This window comes from Suillus subaureus (genome assembly GCF_016647635.1).
Source record: "Suillus subaureus strain MN1 chromosome Unknown BJ212scaffold_6, whole genome shotgun sequence".
NCBI lineage: Eukaryota > Fungi > Basidiomycota > Agaricomycetes > Boletales > Suillaceae > Suillus > Suillus subaureus.
In genome coordinates, this window is record NW_024538562.1 from 903,542 (window position 1) to 917,287 (window position 13,746).

A 13,746-nucleotide genomic window follows, 5' to 3' on the forward strand; every position below is an offset into this window, starting at 1 on the left:
TGCGCCAAAACGCTACCCTAACGAAAAACCTCAATTCTTGCGAATGAGAATGCGAGTCAGCTGGATGATTCTCTTCAGGAGACCACCCTAGCGGATCGTCTGATGGGGACCCAGGCTCAGGCCAATCATCATCTCCTCCGAACAGTCGGGCGGCTCGAGATCATAGCGATTCCAGGGACGAATGAACACGAATGCTCATAGGTAAAACATATCTCCTGGTCGTGACCACGCCTTCGTCTGAGTTCAGTGACCGGAAATGCGATGCAAGGTAGTTGCAATCTGGAGTTAGCGAAACGAGGAGCACTGATGCTGTCCAGTAGGGTATAGTATACAGTTTCAGGGTGGACTCCACAGTCACAGTATGTCGCAGCTTGGAGACTGATTTCTGGATATTGCGTTCGGATAGGGCTGGCGGAGCTTTGTACGAGGCAATGTCAACTAGTAGACAACTATTAAAGTCGGATGATTGTCCTACCCAGCCCGGCCCACTGATGTTGCCCGAATGAGCTATGGTCTCCTGCGAGAGACGTCCGAGCCTGTTTTGTTTCTTCTCTATGTAGATCACAGGTAAATGGACGCCGAAAATGCTAAACAACGAGTATGTGATGTTTTCCTACGGCACGACTCGATGCCCATTGAAGTGTATCTCTCATTCTAGGGCGGAAGGCAACTAGCGCCCGTGCATTAATACCAGTCGAATCCTCCGGCTCTTGCATGATAGCGACATCCTTGTGGTTAGCAGAACCACAATATTGCTTGGGTATAGTGGTAGCTAGCCAGACTTCGAGGATGGCGGAAGATCCGACAGGGTTCGATTAGGATTACGAGCACTCGTACGTTGCGCTTGAATAGCGATAATGCGCTGAAGCTCCCTGAGAGTCTGAGACAGACTTGAACGTTCCGGTTCAACTGATAACGCCTACTTACTGATTTGCAAAGAGAAACTTCCGAATAAGGAATCTCCTGGAAGCCTTTGGACAACAGACCAAAACAACGCGTACGCTTCATTTGGACTCCGCTCTCAATGTCTCATGCTCCAGTCTGGCACAACTACTTAATTGCTACGGCGAATTCTGATATCAACACAAGCCTTACATTATGCATGCATCTGACAGAATAGTGATAACCAAAATCACATGCGTTGATATGCTTACCTCAGGCTGATTAAATATGTGATGTATCTTCGAGTTGATATTTCTGATCCAAAATGAAGTTGTTGACGTCTGGTCCAGAGAACGCTACCCTCATATTATGATAATGAGGGTATTACAGGCTATGTTCTCTGTTACATTGCCAGTTAGCTCGTAATATCCTCACGTAAACGGTAATGTCAAACCATTGATTCTATCTGAAAAAAGTATTGTGGTATCCATTGAGTGGCTATATTGTATAATGCCATCCTATTCTAACGTCAAGGGTAAGGAATAGGTCAGGTCACGATGCAACGAACAACGAAAGTAATTGTCTTTGCACGTTTACAACTAGAAATGCGACTGACTCTGCACATCAAAAATTTCAGGCCTCTGTGATGTTATGCGCTTTCGCATCTGCTGTCCCTCTACCGCACAGCATTCAGCTGCAACATATTAGCTGCCCGCTTGTGCTCGAAGGCGCTTGCCGCTGTCCCAATCGGATGCAGTGGCGCTGTCAAAGCTCACGGTTGTGGTTGAGTATGCTTGTGACCACACACCGCAGGAATGACATTGTTGCGATCCATAGAACGATATCGAAGTTGTGCTGTTGAACATGTAATGTTATATTCTCTAGTAAGGATGCGCCAGTGCTTACATTATTGTCACATTTTAGGTATACAAAGGATGAGCTGTGGAAGGTTTGTGCTCTTGTGGATTTTGATGCATGCATGGTACTTCAAAGCAGTGGATTTCACGCGAAATTCACAGAGGCCACAGATGAATTTTTTATGGTGAAGTAACCACAAGCGCTTGCTCCTTTGCGATATGTTGTCGGGCCACAATGCGCGTCCACAGGCGTTCTTTATCTAGCGTTTCTCCACTTGTTGTGAGGTTTAAAAGGCGACGTTCTCTCCTCCACTTCTCTATCTCTCGTCCTTTTGATTTTGACGCTTCATCTTATCATCTTAGCTACTTCATATCACTCGTTCAAATTATCGATATGTCTATGTGAGTCTACCCACATGTCGGTTCGGTATCTTCATATACTGACGATGCCCCCCACATTTAGTGTCTCATGCAAAAGTCTTCAAATGTTGTTGGATAGGTTGGTGTTCAATCCCGAGTCGGGTGACGTAGTTCATCTCATAATCTTCTTAGCGGGTCTATCCTTCCGTGTTCTGAACCTGGAATCGCACCCGAAGCCATTACTAACACGGTCTCAGAAGACGTCCAAAGGTTTGCTCATCCTGACGATGTAGCCGCCATGCAGGCTGAGTATGTGGTTCTGCCTTATCCAAACATTGACTCAAACTAACGGTCCTTGACAGATGGGCTCAGGTCTGCGCAGAAGATGAATTCCTAAAGGCGCAACAAGGGTGCGTGCCACCCCAACCGAGTGCCGCCATGGCTCATTTATTTTTCTAGGTCTTCGGCGTCTTTCCAGAACGTTCACAATAATCAGATGTCATTTCCGACGTTGAACCAGTTCTCCGCTCCGGTGGCTGGTCTCCCTCAGTTTCCTCCAATGGACCAGAGCCAATACTATTTCCCGCAGTCCCCTGTCGTCCCTCAGGCCCCGCTAGAAGGCGTCGCATGGTCCAAGCCTGAACACGATGGTGGTTTGTATGTGAATGAACCTAATTTTGCTCAAAATTACTTCCCCCCCGTCGTCGACCTGGCGCTTTGGGCAGCGGGGGATCCTCGCGCGTATGGCCCCAGACAGCCGTTCTCTCAAGGGCAAAACGCGCACTTCCAGACGGAAATGTCTATCCCCTTGGCAACAGAACATACCGGCTATGCATACCCTGGTGCTATCACGAACACGATGACGAATGCTGAAACCTTATTACCGCCCGCACCAGACTCTGACGCGACAATGTATCTGAGTAATGACAACAGCTTAGAGCCTTCTTCCTCCGCTCCCGATGGGACGACGCGTGCCAAACTTCGCAAGCGTAAAACTCGCCATACCGTTCAATCCGAGGATGGTAGTTCGGGTTTGTCTCTCGTGCCAAGCACGCGCAAGCGCAGATGCTTGGACGACGAAGAGGATGAAGTCAGAGAGGGCAAGTTTGGTGCTTACAGACTAGCGGACGCCAGTGCCGTAGGTCATGGCTATGCCTGTTCACGACCCGAAGCCGGTAGACATCAGCAGCCGCAGGACTCATGACACAGACGGTAATCTTCTTCGAACGAGGAGATTTGGGGCGATGGAACTCGACGATTCCTACTCCAAGCGGTCCGTCAAGACTACCAATGAACTACCTGCAGAGATGACTTGCGTACGAGCATGCGATTGGACAGACCAGCCCTGCGGGCTGTTTGTAGAAATGAGCAGGGTCCGCGTCGTGGAACACCTGTTGCACTGGCACGGTGTCAAATCCAAAACTACGGCTCACTGCAAATTCGAGGGTTGCTCGAAACCAGAGGCGATACTCAATTTGGGCCGTCACATTGAAGGCATCCACTATACTACGTCCTACTGAATGCCCTTATTGCGCTAAGCGGTGGTCTAGATCCGACTCTTTGGATCGGCATCAGGAGAAATGCCAACCGCTCCTTGATAGTAAGGCCCGCGCTAACAAGGGATGTCGCAAGTTCAATCTCCAAGACCCGAAGAAGTTGGTCTATGGGTACATCGTCCCTGCCCGCAACGCGACATAGTCCAGCGTACGACTGTACGTCCCCCTTGGCCTGTATTTGTCACTTCTGCTAACTTCTTGTTGCCGTGCTGTAGTATTTTCTCTGATTTTTCACGAACCTTTTCTCTACCCACGACTACGACACTCGTTTCATTCTATCGTATATACAAATCACGTCATATCATCAACACTCCTTTTGCATCGAATACTCTTCTTTTCTCAGTGTGTTTTCCTTTCTTCGTTATCGCTTGGCGTATCTTCCATATGATTATTGGATAATCCTTATTGCGCGCTGGACGTAGCTATCGTATCTCATCATGTCGCTCGGTATATAGTCTATGTACTTGTTGGGCGGAAGTTGGATGGTGGGGCTTGCAGCTTTGCATCATAGTATTTGTCAGGAATGAATATGACATGCTATTGCATTTGTGTCTTCGGATCCGACAAATGAGCTGCGCTTGACGTCTACTTTAAGTACCGAGGCAATGTCCCAGACCTCAATGATAGAATCACGGTGCATACGAAAGTGCTGACTTGGCACTCAACCGGTCACTCAGATCAATCCTCGACAATGAACAGCCTTGGGACTCGGCCACTGCTGAGCACCAACTGAGATTTATAAATAAGTATTTACCGAGCTGATCCCATCCGTCATTGGTGCGAGATCAGATCCTCCCACTTGACTTCGCGTTATGATTACATCTCTGTCTTGTGCTCTGCCCACACAGGGCCCCTCTGGTTCTCCTCAATGTATGCATAAACCTGCGACCAATCTCGGTATATATGCATCACACCCAAGCCGTTTGAGCTTGCCATCGATCTATTGATGTAGACTGGATCAAAGGTAGTATCAGAATTGCAAAAAATTGCCTGTCGCAAGAAGTTAAGGCACTGGCCACTGGTTATTGGGCCCGTTAATAAGGGTTAGCCGGATCATTTGCAGACATGGGAACGGCAAGCGTCTGACTCATGTATTAATAAAAATGGGGTGAATGATTGCTTACCATTTGGTCCCAGACGCACGAATCCACGGCCTTCTGGAAAATGACCAAGCAAATTCCACTCCGACCAGGCCGTGAGCCCCGATGTACTGCAATACTTTGAGTCTTCGAACGTCAATGCGACGATCTCCAAGTCGAGGAGCAATTTGATCGGATAATCATCACCAATGTAAGCTGCATTAAAGATGCCGAGTGAGATGAACTCCTATGGCTATCTGTAAAGACAACCCCGACATAGTGTACTGTCTATCATCAACACACTTGTGTTGCAAGCGCAGGATGGTGAAGATGTTCAAAATGATACTAATGACGAAAGCACTACATAGTCCCAAATACGCGCAGTATGTCTGAGAGTCAAAGTTTGAGGTTGTGAGGTATTAGGTCTGCCGCTGGACGTGCTCTGAGAGAAAAGTTCAGGTCACTGGATATATCAGAAGATAGTTATTAGTTACATGCTCAACTTACCAGAAACCACTAGTATTGAGAGCTATAGCTTGAGCTGTTGCTGGCAGGCGCGAAAAATAACTTGTCACAACACGACACGTCGAGTTGCTTTGCTTTATGATGCATATCAGGAGAATCCATCTGTGAGTTGTACTTGGTTGAACAAACTGCCTGACCTTCGACAAGACCGATCTGTTGCCTCGAGTCCTGGTGAAAAGTTTCTATGTCCGATGCTCGCATAGTAATTGGACGGAATAAGTGCTGATGCCAACTAATATTAAGTATGTCCAGGGCCACGATAGCGGAATCACACTTACTCCGCGGGTGAATGAATTAGTGTTAACGGAAGAACTCGAGAATTTTGTCAACCGGCTGCCAGCCTGACCATTCTAAACTGGAGGTCCCTGGTAGATGTAGGAATTGACTGCAAGGTCACTGTACCTGATAGTTCTGCCGTCAGTCCCCCTTGAGAGCAGATTCCGAACCAGAGAGTATCAATTTGAACATACCAGCCTTCCAAAGTGGTTGCATCTACATTTCAGAAAGCCTCTTCGAAGCGTAGTACTTCCTCACAGAAATCAGGCTGTTGATCTTCGAAATGTTGAGTTACACAAGTAAACTAGGTTGAACCTGATGATGTCATTTATTTGGCCTCAGGGATCTCGCGTGGCGACTCCAAACAACACGTCAACAGCAACGACTTGTTCTTCGCGACCGTGTATAATGTTAAGCCTTAACAAAACTCGCTACCCTATTTCCATCAGGTCGAAAGCTACGCAAAAGATCAGTCTGGCACTTCAAACCTGTGCTCAATACAGCCGCACTCAGTGCTCATCCAGCAGAAGAATTGAGAGTAATTGCTCGAATTCAAGTTTACAACTATTGCAGACAACCTCGATGCTAACAATCGCTTTCTCACCACACGAGAACCACGTTGGTATATGCGACTGTCAGCAATCTTCGAGTTGTAGCTGCTCGATCTTCTCTTTCTCAGGAAGGAACGTGAAAGAGCCCATCAATGCAATTCGTATTCGTTGGGGTCTTGTGTTCTGGCTGAGGCTCATCATGCCTCAGCGAGAGTGGTAACATTCTAGATTTGGATTTCGGCGAGGGAGCCAGATGATGTGTAGGATTTGTTGGCGACGCTGTCAATGCAGCAAGATCTGAATTTGGATGGGCCGAGGTGCCACTGGTAGAACATCGAGTCTTGGAACGGTAAAAATTACATTGGTAGGTCGCTTCAGGTTACGGAGATTCACTTACACTGTCGTTTAGCATGACGTGCTTGAAGTGCACATTTGGTCAGGTAGTAATGCTTCGTTCACCCGTGCCACATGGCACTTGGAAAGTGCATCTTTGGTGCCGGTTACATGGGTCTGTTCATGACAGCGTGAATGATCTCTAAATCTACGCAACCCATGAGCATCACGTTGCCCGGAAACACGGGCAGAGGCAATGGTGTACAATGCATGTGTACAAATAACTGCTATGACAGAGTGTTCGAGTGCGGCCCAAGTTGGCCATGTAGATGCCGGGGGGTCTGACGTGCGGTGCTCAGGAATGACGTGTTTGCTGGGGAGGAGAATAGCATCTTCAGAGTCTTCAGGTTGATGCTCCAGCTCGTGCATTCGGAGAGGCGAATACGATGCCATGAAGGTACGTGGCGTAACGGATAAATATCCTCCTCTAATTAGCTTGTCGGCAGCAAAGTACCCACCCACTGGTATTTTGTCGGGTTGCTCGGCTCAAATGCTCTAGGGCACGAAACAACAAGGACTCTGAGTTGACTCAACAATTATATTCATCCAGGCCTGAATTTCTCTATCTTCTGACCACTAGATGGACTTCAATTTTATACGTTGAGAGCATGTCCAGTAAGGGCAAGTACGGGCTGTGCCTACTGAATCCCTCACAGTGACGTGTCCCTGCATGGTTTTGATCAATGCAGGGAAATAACCTGACAGATTTGTTGAACAGGACCTTCGAGTCACATCTCCACTCTCACTATGAACCTCACCACACCTTTTCTTTTGCTATCGGAAGAATGTTTTACCTAAGTAATCAAGATGCAAAAAGAAACAATACGGGCCTCCCTGATGGCAGACTTCCTTGCCTCGTGCTAGCGCATTGAATGAACAGGTTGCGAACGGAAGAATGCTCAGGCTTTTCCTAAGCATGCGACATGCACACCAAAACGATCATAGGATGAAGGTTTCTGCGAATGGATCTGCAAGATAATCGAGCTACCTAAGTTATAAAGGCCTCTCCTCGCATCAATTGTACACACAACCCCCTCTAACGATCACCACTACTTACATCTAACCATCATGAAACCTACTTTGTCTTTCATTTTTGTCGCCATCGCTTTGCTACAGATGACGGCGGCATCTCCCGTCGCCAAAGGTGATTCTTCAGTGCTAGCCTCATTTTCTCTTGACTATTCATCTGGTTGATGATATAGGCATTGAGAAGCGTTCGCAAAAGAAGTTCGCGTGTATGTTCCAGTGTGTTCATCCTATCTATACCATGTCTCACTAGACCATGCAGATGAGCTTGCTGACTCTTCTAATGCCGAAGGTGGTTCTTCAGCACTAGCCTCATTTTGTTATGGACTACTTACTTGGTTGATGACAGATGTCGAGAAGCGCTCGCAAAAGAAGTTCGCGTGTATGTTCCAGGGCACTCGTCCCATCTACGCCATGTCTCACCAAACCATTCAGATGAGCTTGCTGAGAACTCTTCTAATGCCGAAGGTGATTCTTCAGCGCTAGCCTCATTTTCTTATGGACTACTTACTTGGTTGATGACAGATGTCGAGAAGCGCTCGCAAAAGAAGTTCGCGTGTATGTCCCAGCGTGCTTGCATTATTTGCATCTTGTCTAACGAGATGCGCATTGTGGCACAGACATTGTTGCCGAGGAATCCCGTGATGTCGAAGGTGATTGTCTATGGCTTGGTTTTGAATGTTATAAGTTTACGTTGTTTGATGTACAGGTCTTGTTGAAGGTGTGTCTTGAGCATCATCTTGGAGTCCCGACTTTTCATAAACCATTACCGCTGCTGCAGTCTAAGGCCAGAAGCTCGAGGTTGTCTCTGTCTGGGACAGCGAGTGTAGCTTGTCTTTGTTATGGTGTCCAGTGGCAGTTATTACCGATGTATTGCTATTCCACAATCATTCAATCGCAAGAACCAATTTCCATTGATCCCTAACTCTCGCTGCTAGGTGTCGAGCACTGCACTCATCCTCTGCTTCTGGGTTGTGATCTGCGAAAGCCAATTCTAAGGTGTTTATGTGCTTCCCTGACCCAGAAGGATGTCATTTCCATTCCGTATACTTTTGCACTGTGCAACATGTTGGATATTGGGGTCATAGACTGCAACTCAACGCTCGTCCATTCTCACTTACCGTATATTGTCTGCTGGGGCTACGTCCTATGTTGGACACTACCTGCACTGATTTACTCGTTCCGTATGCGCGTTTGTCCGTGTTCTGTTCGTCTATGCTGTACAGTAGTTAATCAGTGGATTCAGACCTATTCAACCACTGGTGTCTATCGTTTTTCGGGGGGTTCAATGGCTGCCGAGATTCATTGCGCTACCTTACTAGTTCCGGTGGCTCTCTCTATTGCTTTTCAGTGTTTTTTCCTACTCAAATGTATGGGCTTCCCTTCCCAGCCAGGCTGGGACTCACGATGCTTAACCCGTCAGTTCCAATGCCAAGTTCCTTCAATGTGCGCAAGAGCATGCACTGATCATCTAGCACACAAGGTATTGGCTTTGTAGAAAGTACCCCACTGAACTGCAGCTGACTTGCGAATTAGCACCAGGCTGCTGGTCCCATGACCTTGCGAATGTTATGAAGGATTGTCGTTGCATCGCGGTCCTGCCAGATGTGATTGGCACGAACTTCACGCGCCCGTCTATCAGTGCCTCGGGAGCATTCTTCTCCCATGCCTTGTCAAATACAGATAAGGTGCCCGCTAAGATGATCACGGGTACTGGACTGTTTGAACTCACATTTTGTTCCTCCAGAAGAACTTCCGGGAGATCCTGATTAGTTATTCTGGGATGAGGGAACATTTTCGCCAGAGGAGTGGAAAATGTCCCAATGCCAGATCCGATGTCTCCTGCAGATGAAACATTATCTCAAGGATAGTCTTACGACCTACATCAGTCACGGTAACGATTCATAAATAGCAATGGCTTGCGATGCAGCAGTCCTGGATGAAACACTCTGCATGCATCTCTCGTTTCTCATCCTATAAAATGTGTCAAGTAAGCGAAGGGCAGCGTGACGACGAAAGCTCACGTCATCATTGATCATTTCCTAGTAGTTAACCTTCATACCCTCCTTCCAGAAGGCCAATACCCAGAGCGCTTTGTCGGGCTCATGTGAACGAGAAAATTCTTTGTCAATCATACTCTCGTAGAGAACTCCGGCGTATTTCACGACGTCCTGAGAATGAAGTCCTGCAAAACATCCAATGTTGTTTGTTGACTTGAGTATGAGGGATAGCCGAGTGTTTGCGAAGACCTCCTGTTCGACTGTTTAATACATTGCAGGCTTTAGAGAACCTTGTCAATTGTGATGCACGTCACCTTCTTTAAAGCAGCCCATGAGGGATAAGGCTCGTAAGACGCGTGCAGTCTTGCGCTTGCCGAGGTTGACTGCTTCGGCCAGCCTGATCGCGCTAAGACCATCTGGATGTTTATCCAAAACATCTGCAATGCGCTCGCACGGCAACATCCATGCAAGCCCAATTGTAATTCAAAACAAACTTGGGGAATGAGCAACAGAAGAGAGATCGTTTACAAGGGGCACTCACATTCATCACCGTGTGCTGGGGGGGAGCCAGTATTGCGCTCAATTGGTGGTATGCACCTTCGAGCAGCCTAATTGCCTTTTTGAGGGCAACTGTATTTGTCGCCGAGTCGAGAGGGTGGAAGGTGGTTAAGTCGGTACTAGGGACCCATATCCTGTGTTCTTGTATTCCGCGATTACTTGGCGTGCAGAGAAATTGATGATGAGTCCGAGAGAGCTTCAAGTTTGGCCTCCCGTTCATTCAAGTCCGTCATCTTTTGGGAACAATACAATGAAAAAAACGGTGCTCTCGCCAGTGGTCCTTATGTCATATTTCCTAGTAACACATAAATATAAGTGCCGTACTTAATGAGTGAACGTACGAACATACTGGAGTTTATGGTATCAGTCGGACCTCAGTTCCTTCTAGTGTAGGTCGGTTCTGCTAGAGTTTTGCCGCTCCCAGCCAATCTACCGGGTATAAACAGTCATAATCGGTAAATTACTGTTTATAAGCGGTAAAATTGGTTGGGGGCGGCAAAACTCTAGGCTATGTACCAAGTACATGCTACCTATGTATGGTACAAAAGCTATGTTATCCGAAGATTTAATCGCCAACAGTGCCACGTCGTGACATCAGCAACGAGAGTGGTGATGCGAAACAGTACGGAGTAAATACACGGTAATGAAGGAGAGACATTACCGAAGGGAACAAAATGACAAAACAAGGGGCAAGCATGCGAGTAGCGTGGATACATGGATAAGATTATACTATCTTACTGCTCGGTGATGACTGTAACATTAAGTTGAAGCGAACATGTTGAGTGGAATTTGAAGTTGTTCGCGAAGAAACCAAGTATACATGGTTCGATAACCAGAAACAGGCCTGTCGATTCTGTTGTCGGTTCTACTATGAATTTTCGAACTTGACGGGGGTACCTAGTAGGTTACATAGCCGGGCAATATTATTATGGCATTCCGAACGTAGAAAACGCGTGCCGTCATTGTCAGGACATCCGGGAACGGTGCCATGCCCCATGAGCCCACCAGACGGTGTGGTTTTTCACGGGGCACGCTGTCCTGCAGGACAAAATCGGGCTCCTGCAAAAAACAGCATGCCCCGGGAGCTGCCAAACCCTCTGGACTCTCGTGGGGGTATGCCGTACTCAACTGAAACGTAGGAATGGGTTTTTTAGCTGTCGAGAAGTGCGTTTGGTGTCGGTACCCGAGACGCGAATCACCGCACAGAGGCATGGCATGGCACAAGACAATTTATGTAAACGTTGTTCAATTAGGCGCGGCTTTCACGTACAGGCTTTCCTGTGCTTACGTAATAATGTCAGGTGGCGGGCTGCTGTTATTCATGTCAAACTTTAAGATGAATTTCAGCTCTATTAGCAGTAAATAATTCACTCTCATTAAGTCTCGCTGCTGCCCATCTGGACAGCACGCATTCCCCAACATTACGCGCTACATTACATCCCATGCGTAATTGATTCAATAAACGCCAGGAATGAGGCGATACTTGACTACCTTAGCCCAGTTTTCCCACTCTGCTCTGGAAATTGACTTCACCGTTTCATCCTCATGCCCGATCCTAAGTATGAGGCTTGCTGCGACAATCATTCTCCATATCAGCAGTACCATCGCAATCACTTTCAGCGCAGGGTTGTCTAAAACCCCTGAGCGTCTAACCAATGAAGACAGCGATCCATGTAATATAAACTGGCCGATGGAGAGCAGGGCAGCTCCCGTGTAGGACGGATGGCGGACAATCGCGTATGGTCCACTCGTGACAAGCTGGTGCCCTTTGCGGACACTGAGCTTGAACGTGAAAAAACGACCAAGAGTGCGAAAACACCACCAGCGGATGAATCCTCCAATGACGATGAGTGTGGTGCCGACAAGGAAAAGGGAAGTGATGGAAACGTCTTGAATCGCTCGAAGTGAGCCGGTTACTGCTTGTAACCCGTTGGGAAACATGCTGGGATCTACAGCGTGTGAGGCAGTGATAGCGAGTTCTGTGGAAGCAATAGCCCAGGAAACTGCCTGATAGTTTCGTTAGAGATGATTGTAGGGAACCAACGATCAGCTACCTTTGTGATTGGCAGCCCATAGTTGATATCCTGAAGGAGAATCCACTCAATGAAGTTCTCGTGGACAACATCGTCACTTGTGGGGGTATGAGGAGGCGTGAACGCTACGTGCATCGCAATAGGGGGCGAGAGAATGAGTGGTACTTTGAGGAGGGACTCCATCTTCCTGAAGAATGCTCGACCTTCGCGGACGCTTTTATTTGTGAAGGTTAAAGCTCAGACAGTCGATTCGGATGTGCACAAACCGATCACATTACGTTGATGCTTGAATTTTTTCCTGTAGAACGACACGGATGACTACATGGTAAGTACGGTGTGACACGGGTGAGGCTTTCCCGGGTACCGACCCGGGGCAGCACCCGCGGGCGAGTTGTGGGTCGGGTAGTACGGGTACGGGTAACTTAGAACAATCTGGATGACGAAAAAAGAGGAACAAATAAACAGAGGAGCTCCCCAAGTCCTGCTGCGTATCGCCGCAGACCTCCTCAGACTCATGAGTTGGTTGGGCCGGGTAAGATGGAGTCCAATGGACCTATCGAGACTTATTGATTACTGCTTCTATACGTAGTTCAGGCTTACAATGTATTGCCTGCTTCGGATGTACCTGCCACGCTCCCCATACATAGTGCAAGAAACGCGCCGCAAAACTACCCAGAAACAAGGGAGAACGTCATGCTCACTGCAAACTCGAAAGTCAGACGTTCTTGGCATCGGTAAGGATATTGTCACATACCCGACCATTACCGCGCACAACTAGGGAAAACTCAGAATACTACGAGTCCCTGCATCTATTTATTGAACAATTTATAGTACTTATTTTGGAGTCACAGGTGGATGAGAGGCCCTTGTCCTGGTCGAACTTCCCTGGGACAATCTTACAGCGAGCTACCTTGAAAACGCCTAGCGCCACTCGCAACATACGTAAGATTTGTCATAGCGGAGTACTGAGAGAAATTCCTGAAAGGGTGTAATAAGGCCTTTGAGTGGTGGATTTTCGTTCTAAAAATAAGACTTACCCTTCCCTGCCGATGTTTCACTCGCTTAAACTGTTTTTTTTTCCAACCAACCCTGGCAGATGAACTTCGGAGGCGCGTCTCGTGGAGCACCAACAAAGCCGGGCTTCACTGGTACTCTTAGAGAGAAGGGTCTTCGCATGGTGGACGTGCTCCGCTGTAGCAGGGCGCTCTGGCAGGACATATCGGGTCGGGTGTGCCAGGGGTCCTGGCGCATAGTCCTTAGTCCTGCGGTGTGTCGTAGTCGGTCCTCGATAGATAGAGCCGCAGCCTCCTGCCATAGAGGTTTGGTCTGGATTTCCCTTGCAAGCTGTGCCCGTTCTACCGCGTACCGGTCAAGCTTAGAGAATTGGTGAAAAGCGGATCCTTGGAGCGGAGATTGTACTTTCATCCCAGATCCCAAAGAGACAAACAATGGATGATGGCCTACATAGACTGGCGGTACGTGGGCTAAGGGGAGTCCCCCCGAAGTTTCAACATCAAGCGTCTCTAATGCCGCCCGGGAGGTAGAAATGAGGTGAGAGGGAGGCAAGACGACGGGTAGCAAGATAACGGGTCCACGGGAAGGATGGGTTTTGAGCTTTCCTGACCAAAGGAACTGAAGGGAGATGGTGGA

At 47.9% G+C, this 13,746-nt stretch overlaps 7 protein-coding genes across 7 annotated transcripts; 3 read left to right on the top strand and 4 right to left on the bottom strand.

Annotated features, from left to right (window-relative positions):
* The first annotated feature begins 1,310 nt into the window (after positions 1–1,310).
* On the top strand, positions 1,311–1,888 carry BJ212DRAFT_926278 (uncharacterized protein). Its single transcript, XM_041344361.1, has 3 exons — positions 1,311–1,457; positions 1,520–1,748; positions 1,807–1,888. The coding sequence occupies exons 1-2, from the start codon at positions 1,440–1,442 to the stop codon at positions 1,742–1,744; spliced, it is 243 nt and encodes an 80-aa protein (XP_041196585.1). The 5' UTR covers positions 1,311–1,439; the 3' UTR covers positions 1,745–1,748; positions 1,807–1,888.
* BJ212DRAFT_926279 (uncharacterized protein) lies at positions 1,889–3,533 on the top strand. The gene is made up of 5 exons (XM_041344362.1): positions 1,889–2,141; positions 2,203–2,238; positions 2,292–2,408; positions 2,462–2,509; positions 2,559–3,533. Exons 1-5 carry the CDS (start codon positions 1,975–1,977, stop codon positions 3,301–3,303), a joined length of 1,113 nt encoding a protein of 370 aa, XP_041196586.1. The 5' UTR covers positions 1,889–1,974; the 3' UTR covers positions 3,304–3,533.
* A 938-nt stretch (positions 3,534–4,471) lies between these two features.
* On the bottom strand, positions 4,472–4,939 carry BJ212DRAFT_1264552 (uncharacterized protein; the record flags this gene model as incomplete). Its single annotated transcript, XM_041330426.1, has 2 exons — positions 4,472–4,666; positions 4,721–4,939. Coding segments are annotated over 2 exons (414 nt in total), but the record flags the coding sequence as incomplete, so codon positions are not given.
* Positions 4,940–7,777: 2,838 nt separating this feature from the next.
* On the top strand, positions 7,778–8,425 carry BJ212DRAFT_1585790 (uncharacterized protein; the record flags this gene model as incomplete). Its single annotated transcript, XM_041342374.1, has 5 exons — positions 7,778–7,797; positions 7,855–7,887; positions 8,126–8,158; positions 8,215–8,226; positions 8,287–8,425. Coding segments are annotated over exons 1-5 (225 nt in total), but the record flags the coding sequence as incomplete, so codon positions are not given.
* Positions 8,426–9,398: 973 nt separating this feature from the next.
* BJ212DRAFT_926350 (uncharacterized protein) lies at positions 9,399–10,553 on the bottom strand. Its single transcript, XM_041344363.1, has 5 exons — positions 10,409–10,553; positions 10,047–10,358; positions 9,820–9,942; positions 9,530–9,757; positions 9,399–9,479 (listed from the first exon to the last, which is right to left on the bottom strand). Exons 2-4 carry the CDS (start codon positions 10,281–10,283, stop codon positions 9,548–9,550), a joined length of 570 nt encoding a protein of 189 aa, XP_041196589.1. The 5' UTR covers positions 10,284–10,358; positions 10,409–10,553; the 3' UTR covers positions 9,399–9,479; positions 9,530–9,547.
* Positions 10,554–11,518: 965 nt separating this feature from the next.
* On the bottom strand, positions 11,519–11,809 carry BJ212DRAFT_1201569 (uncharacterized protein; the record flags this gene model as incomplete). The annotated part of the gene is made up of 1 exon (XM_041329081.1): positions 11,519–11,809. A coding segment is annotated over one exon (291 nt), but the record flags the coding sequence as incomplete, so codon positions are not given.
* Positions 11,807–12,273, bottom strand: BJ212DRAFT_1209306 (uncharacterized protein; the record flags this gene model as incomplete). The annotated part of the gene is made up of 2 exons (XM_041329196.1): positions 11,807–12,070; positions 12,118–12,273. Coding segments are annotated over 2 exons (420 nt in total), but the record flags the coding sequence as incomplete, so codon positions are not given.
* Between the last annotated feature and the right edge of the window lie 1,473 nt (positions 12,274–13,746).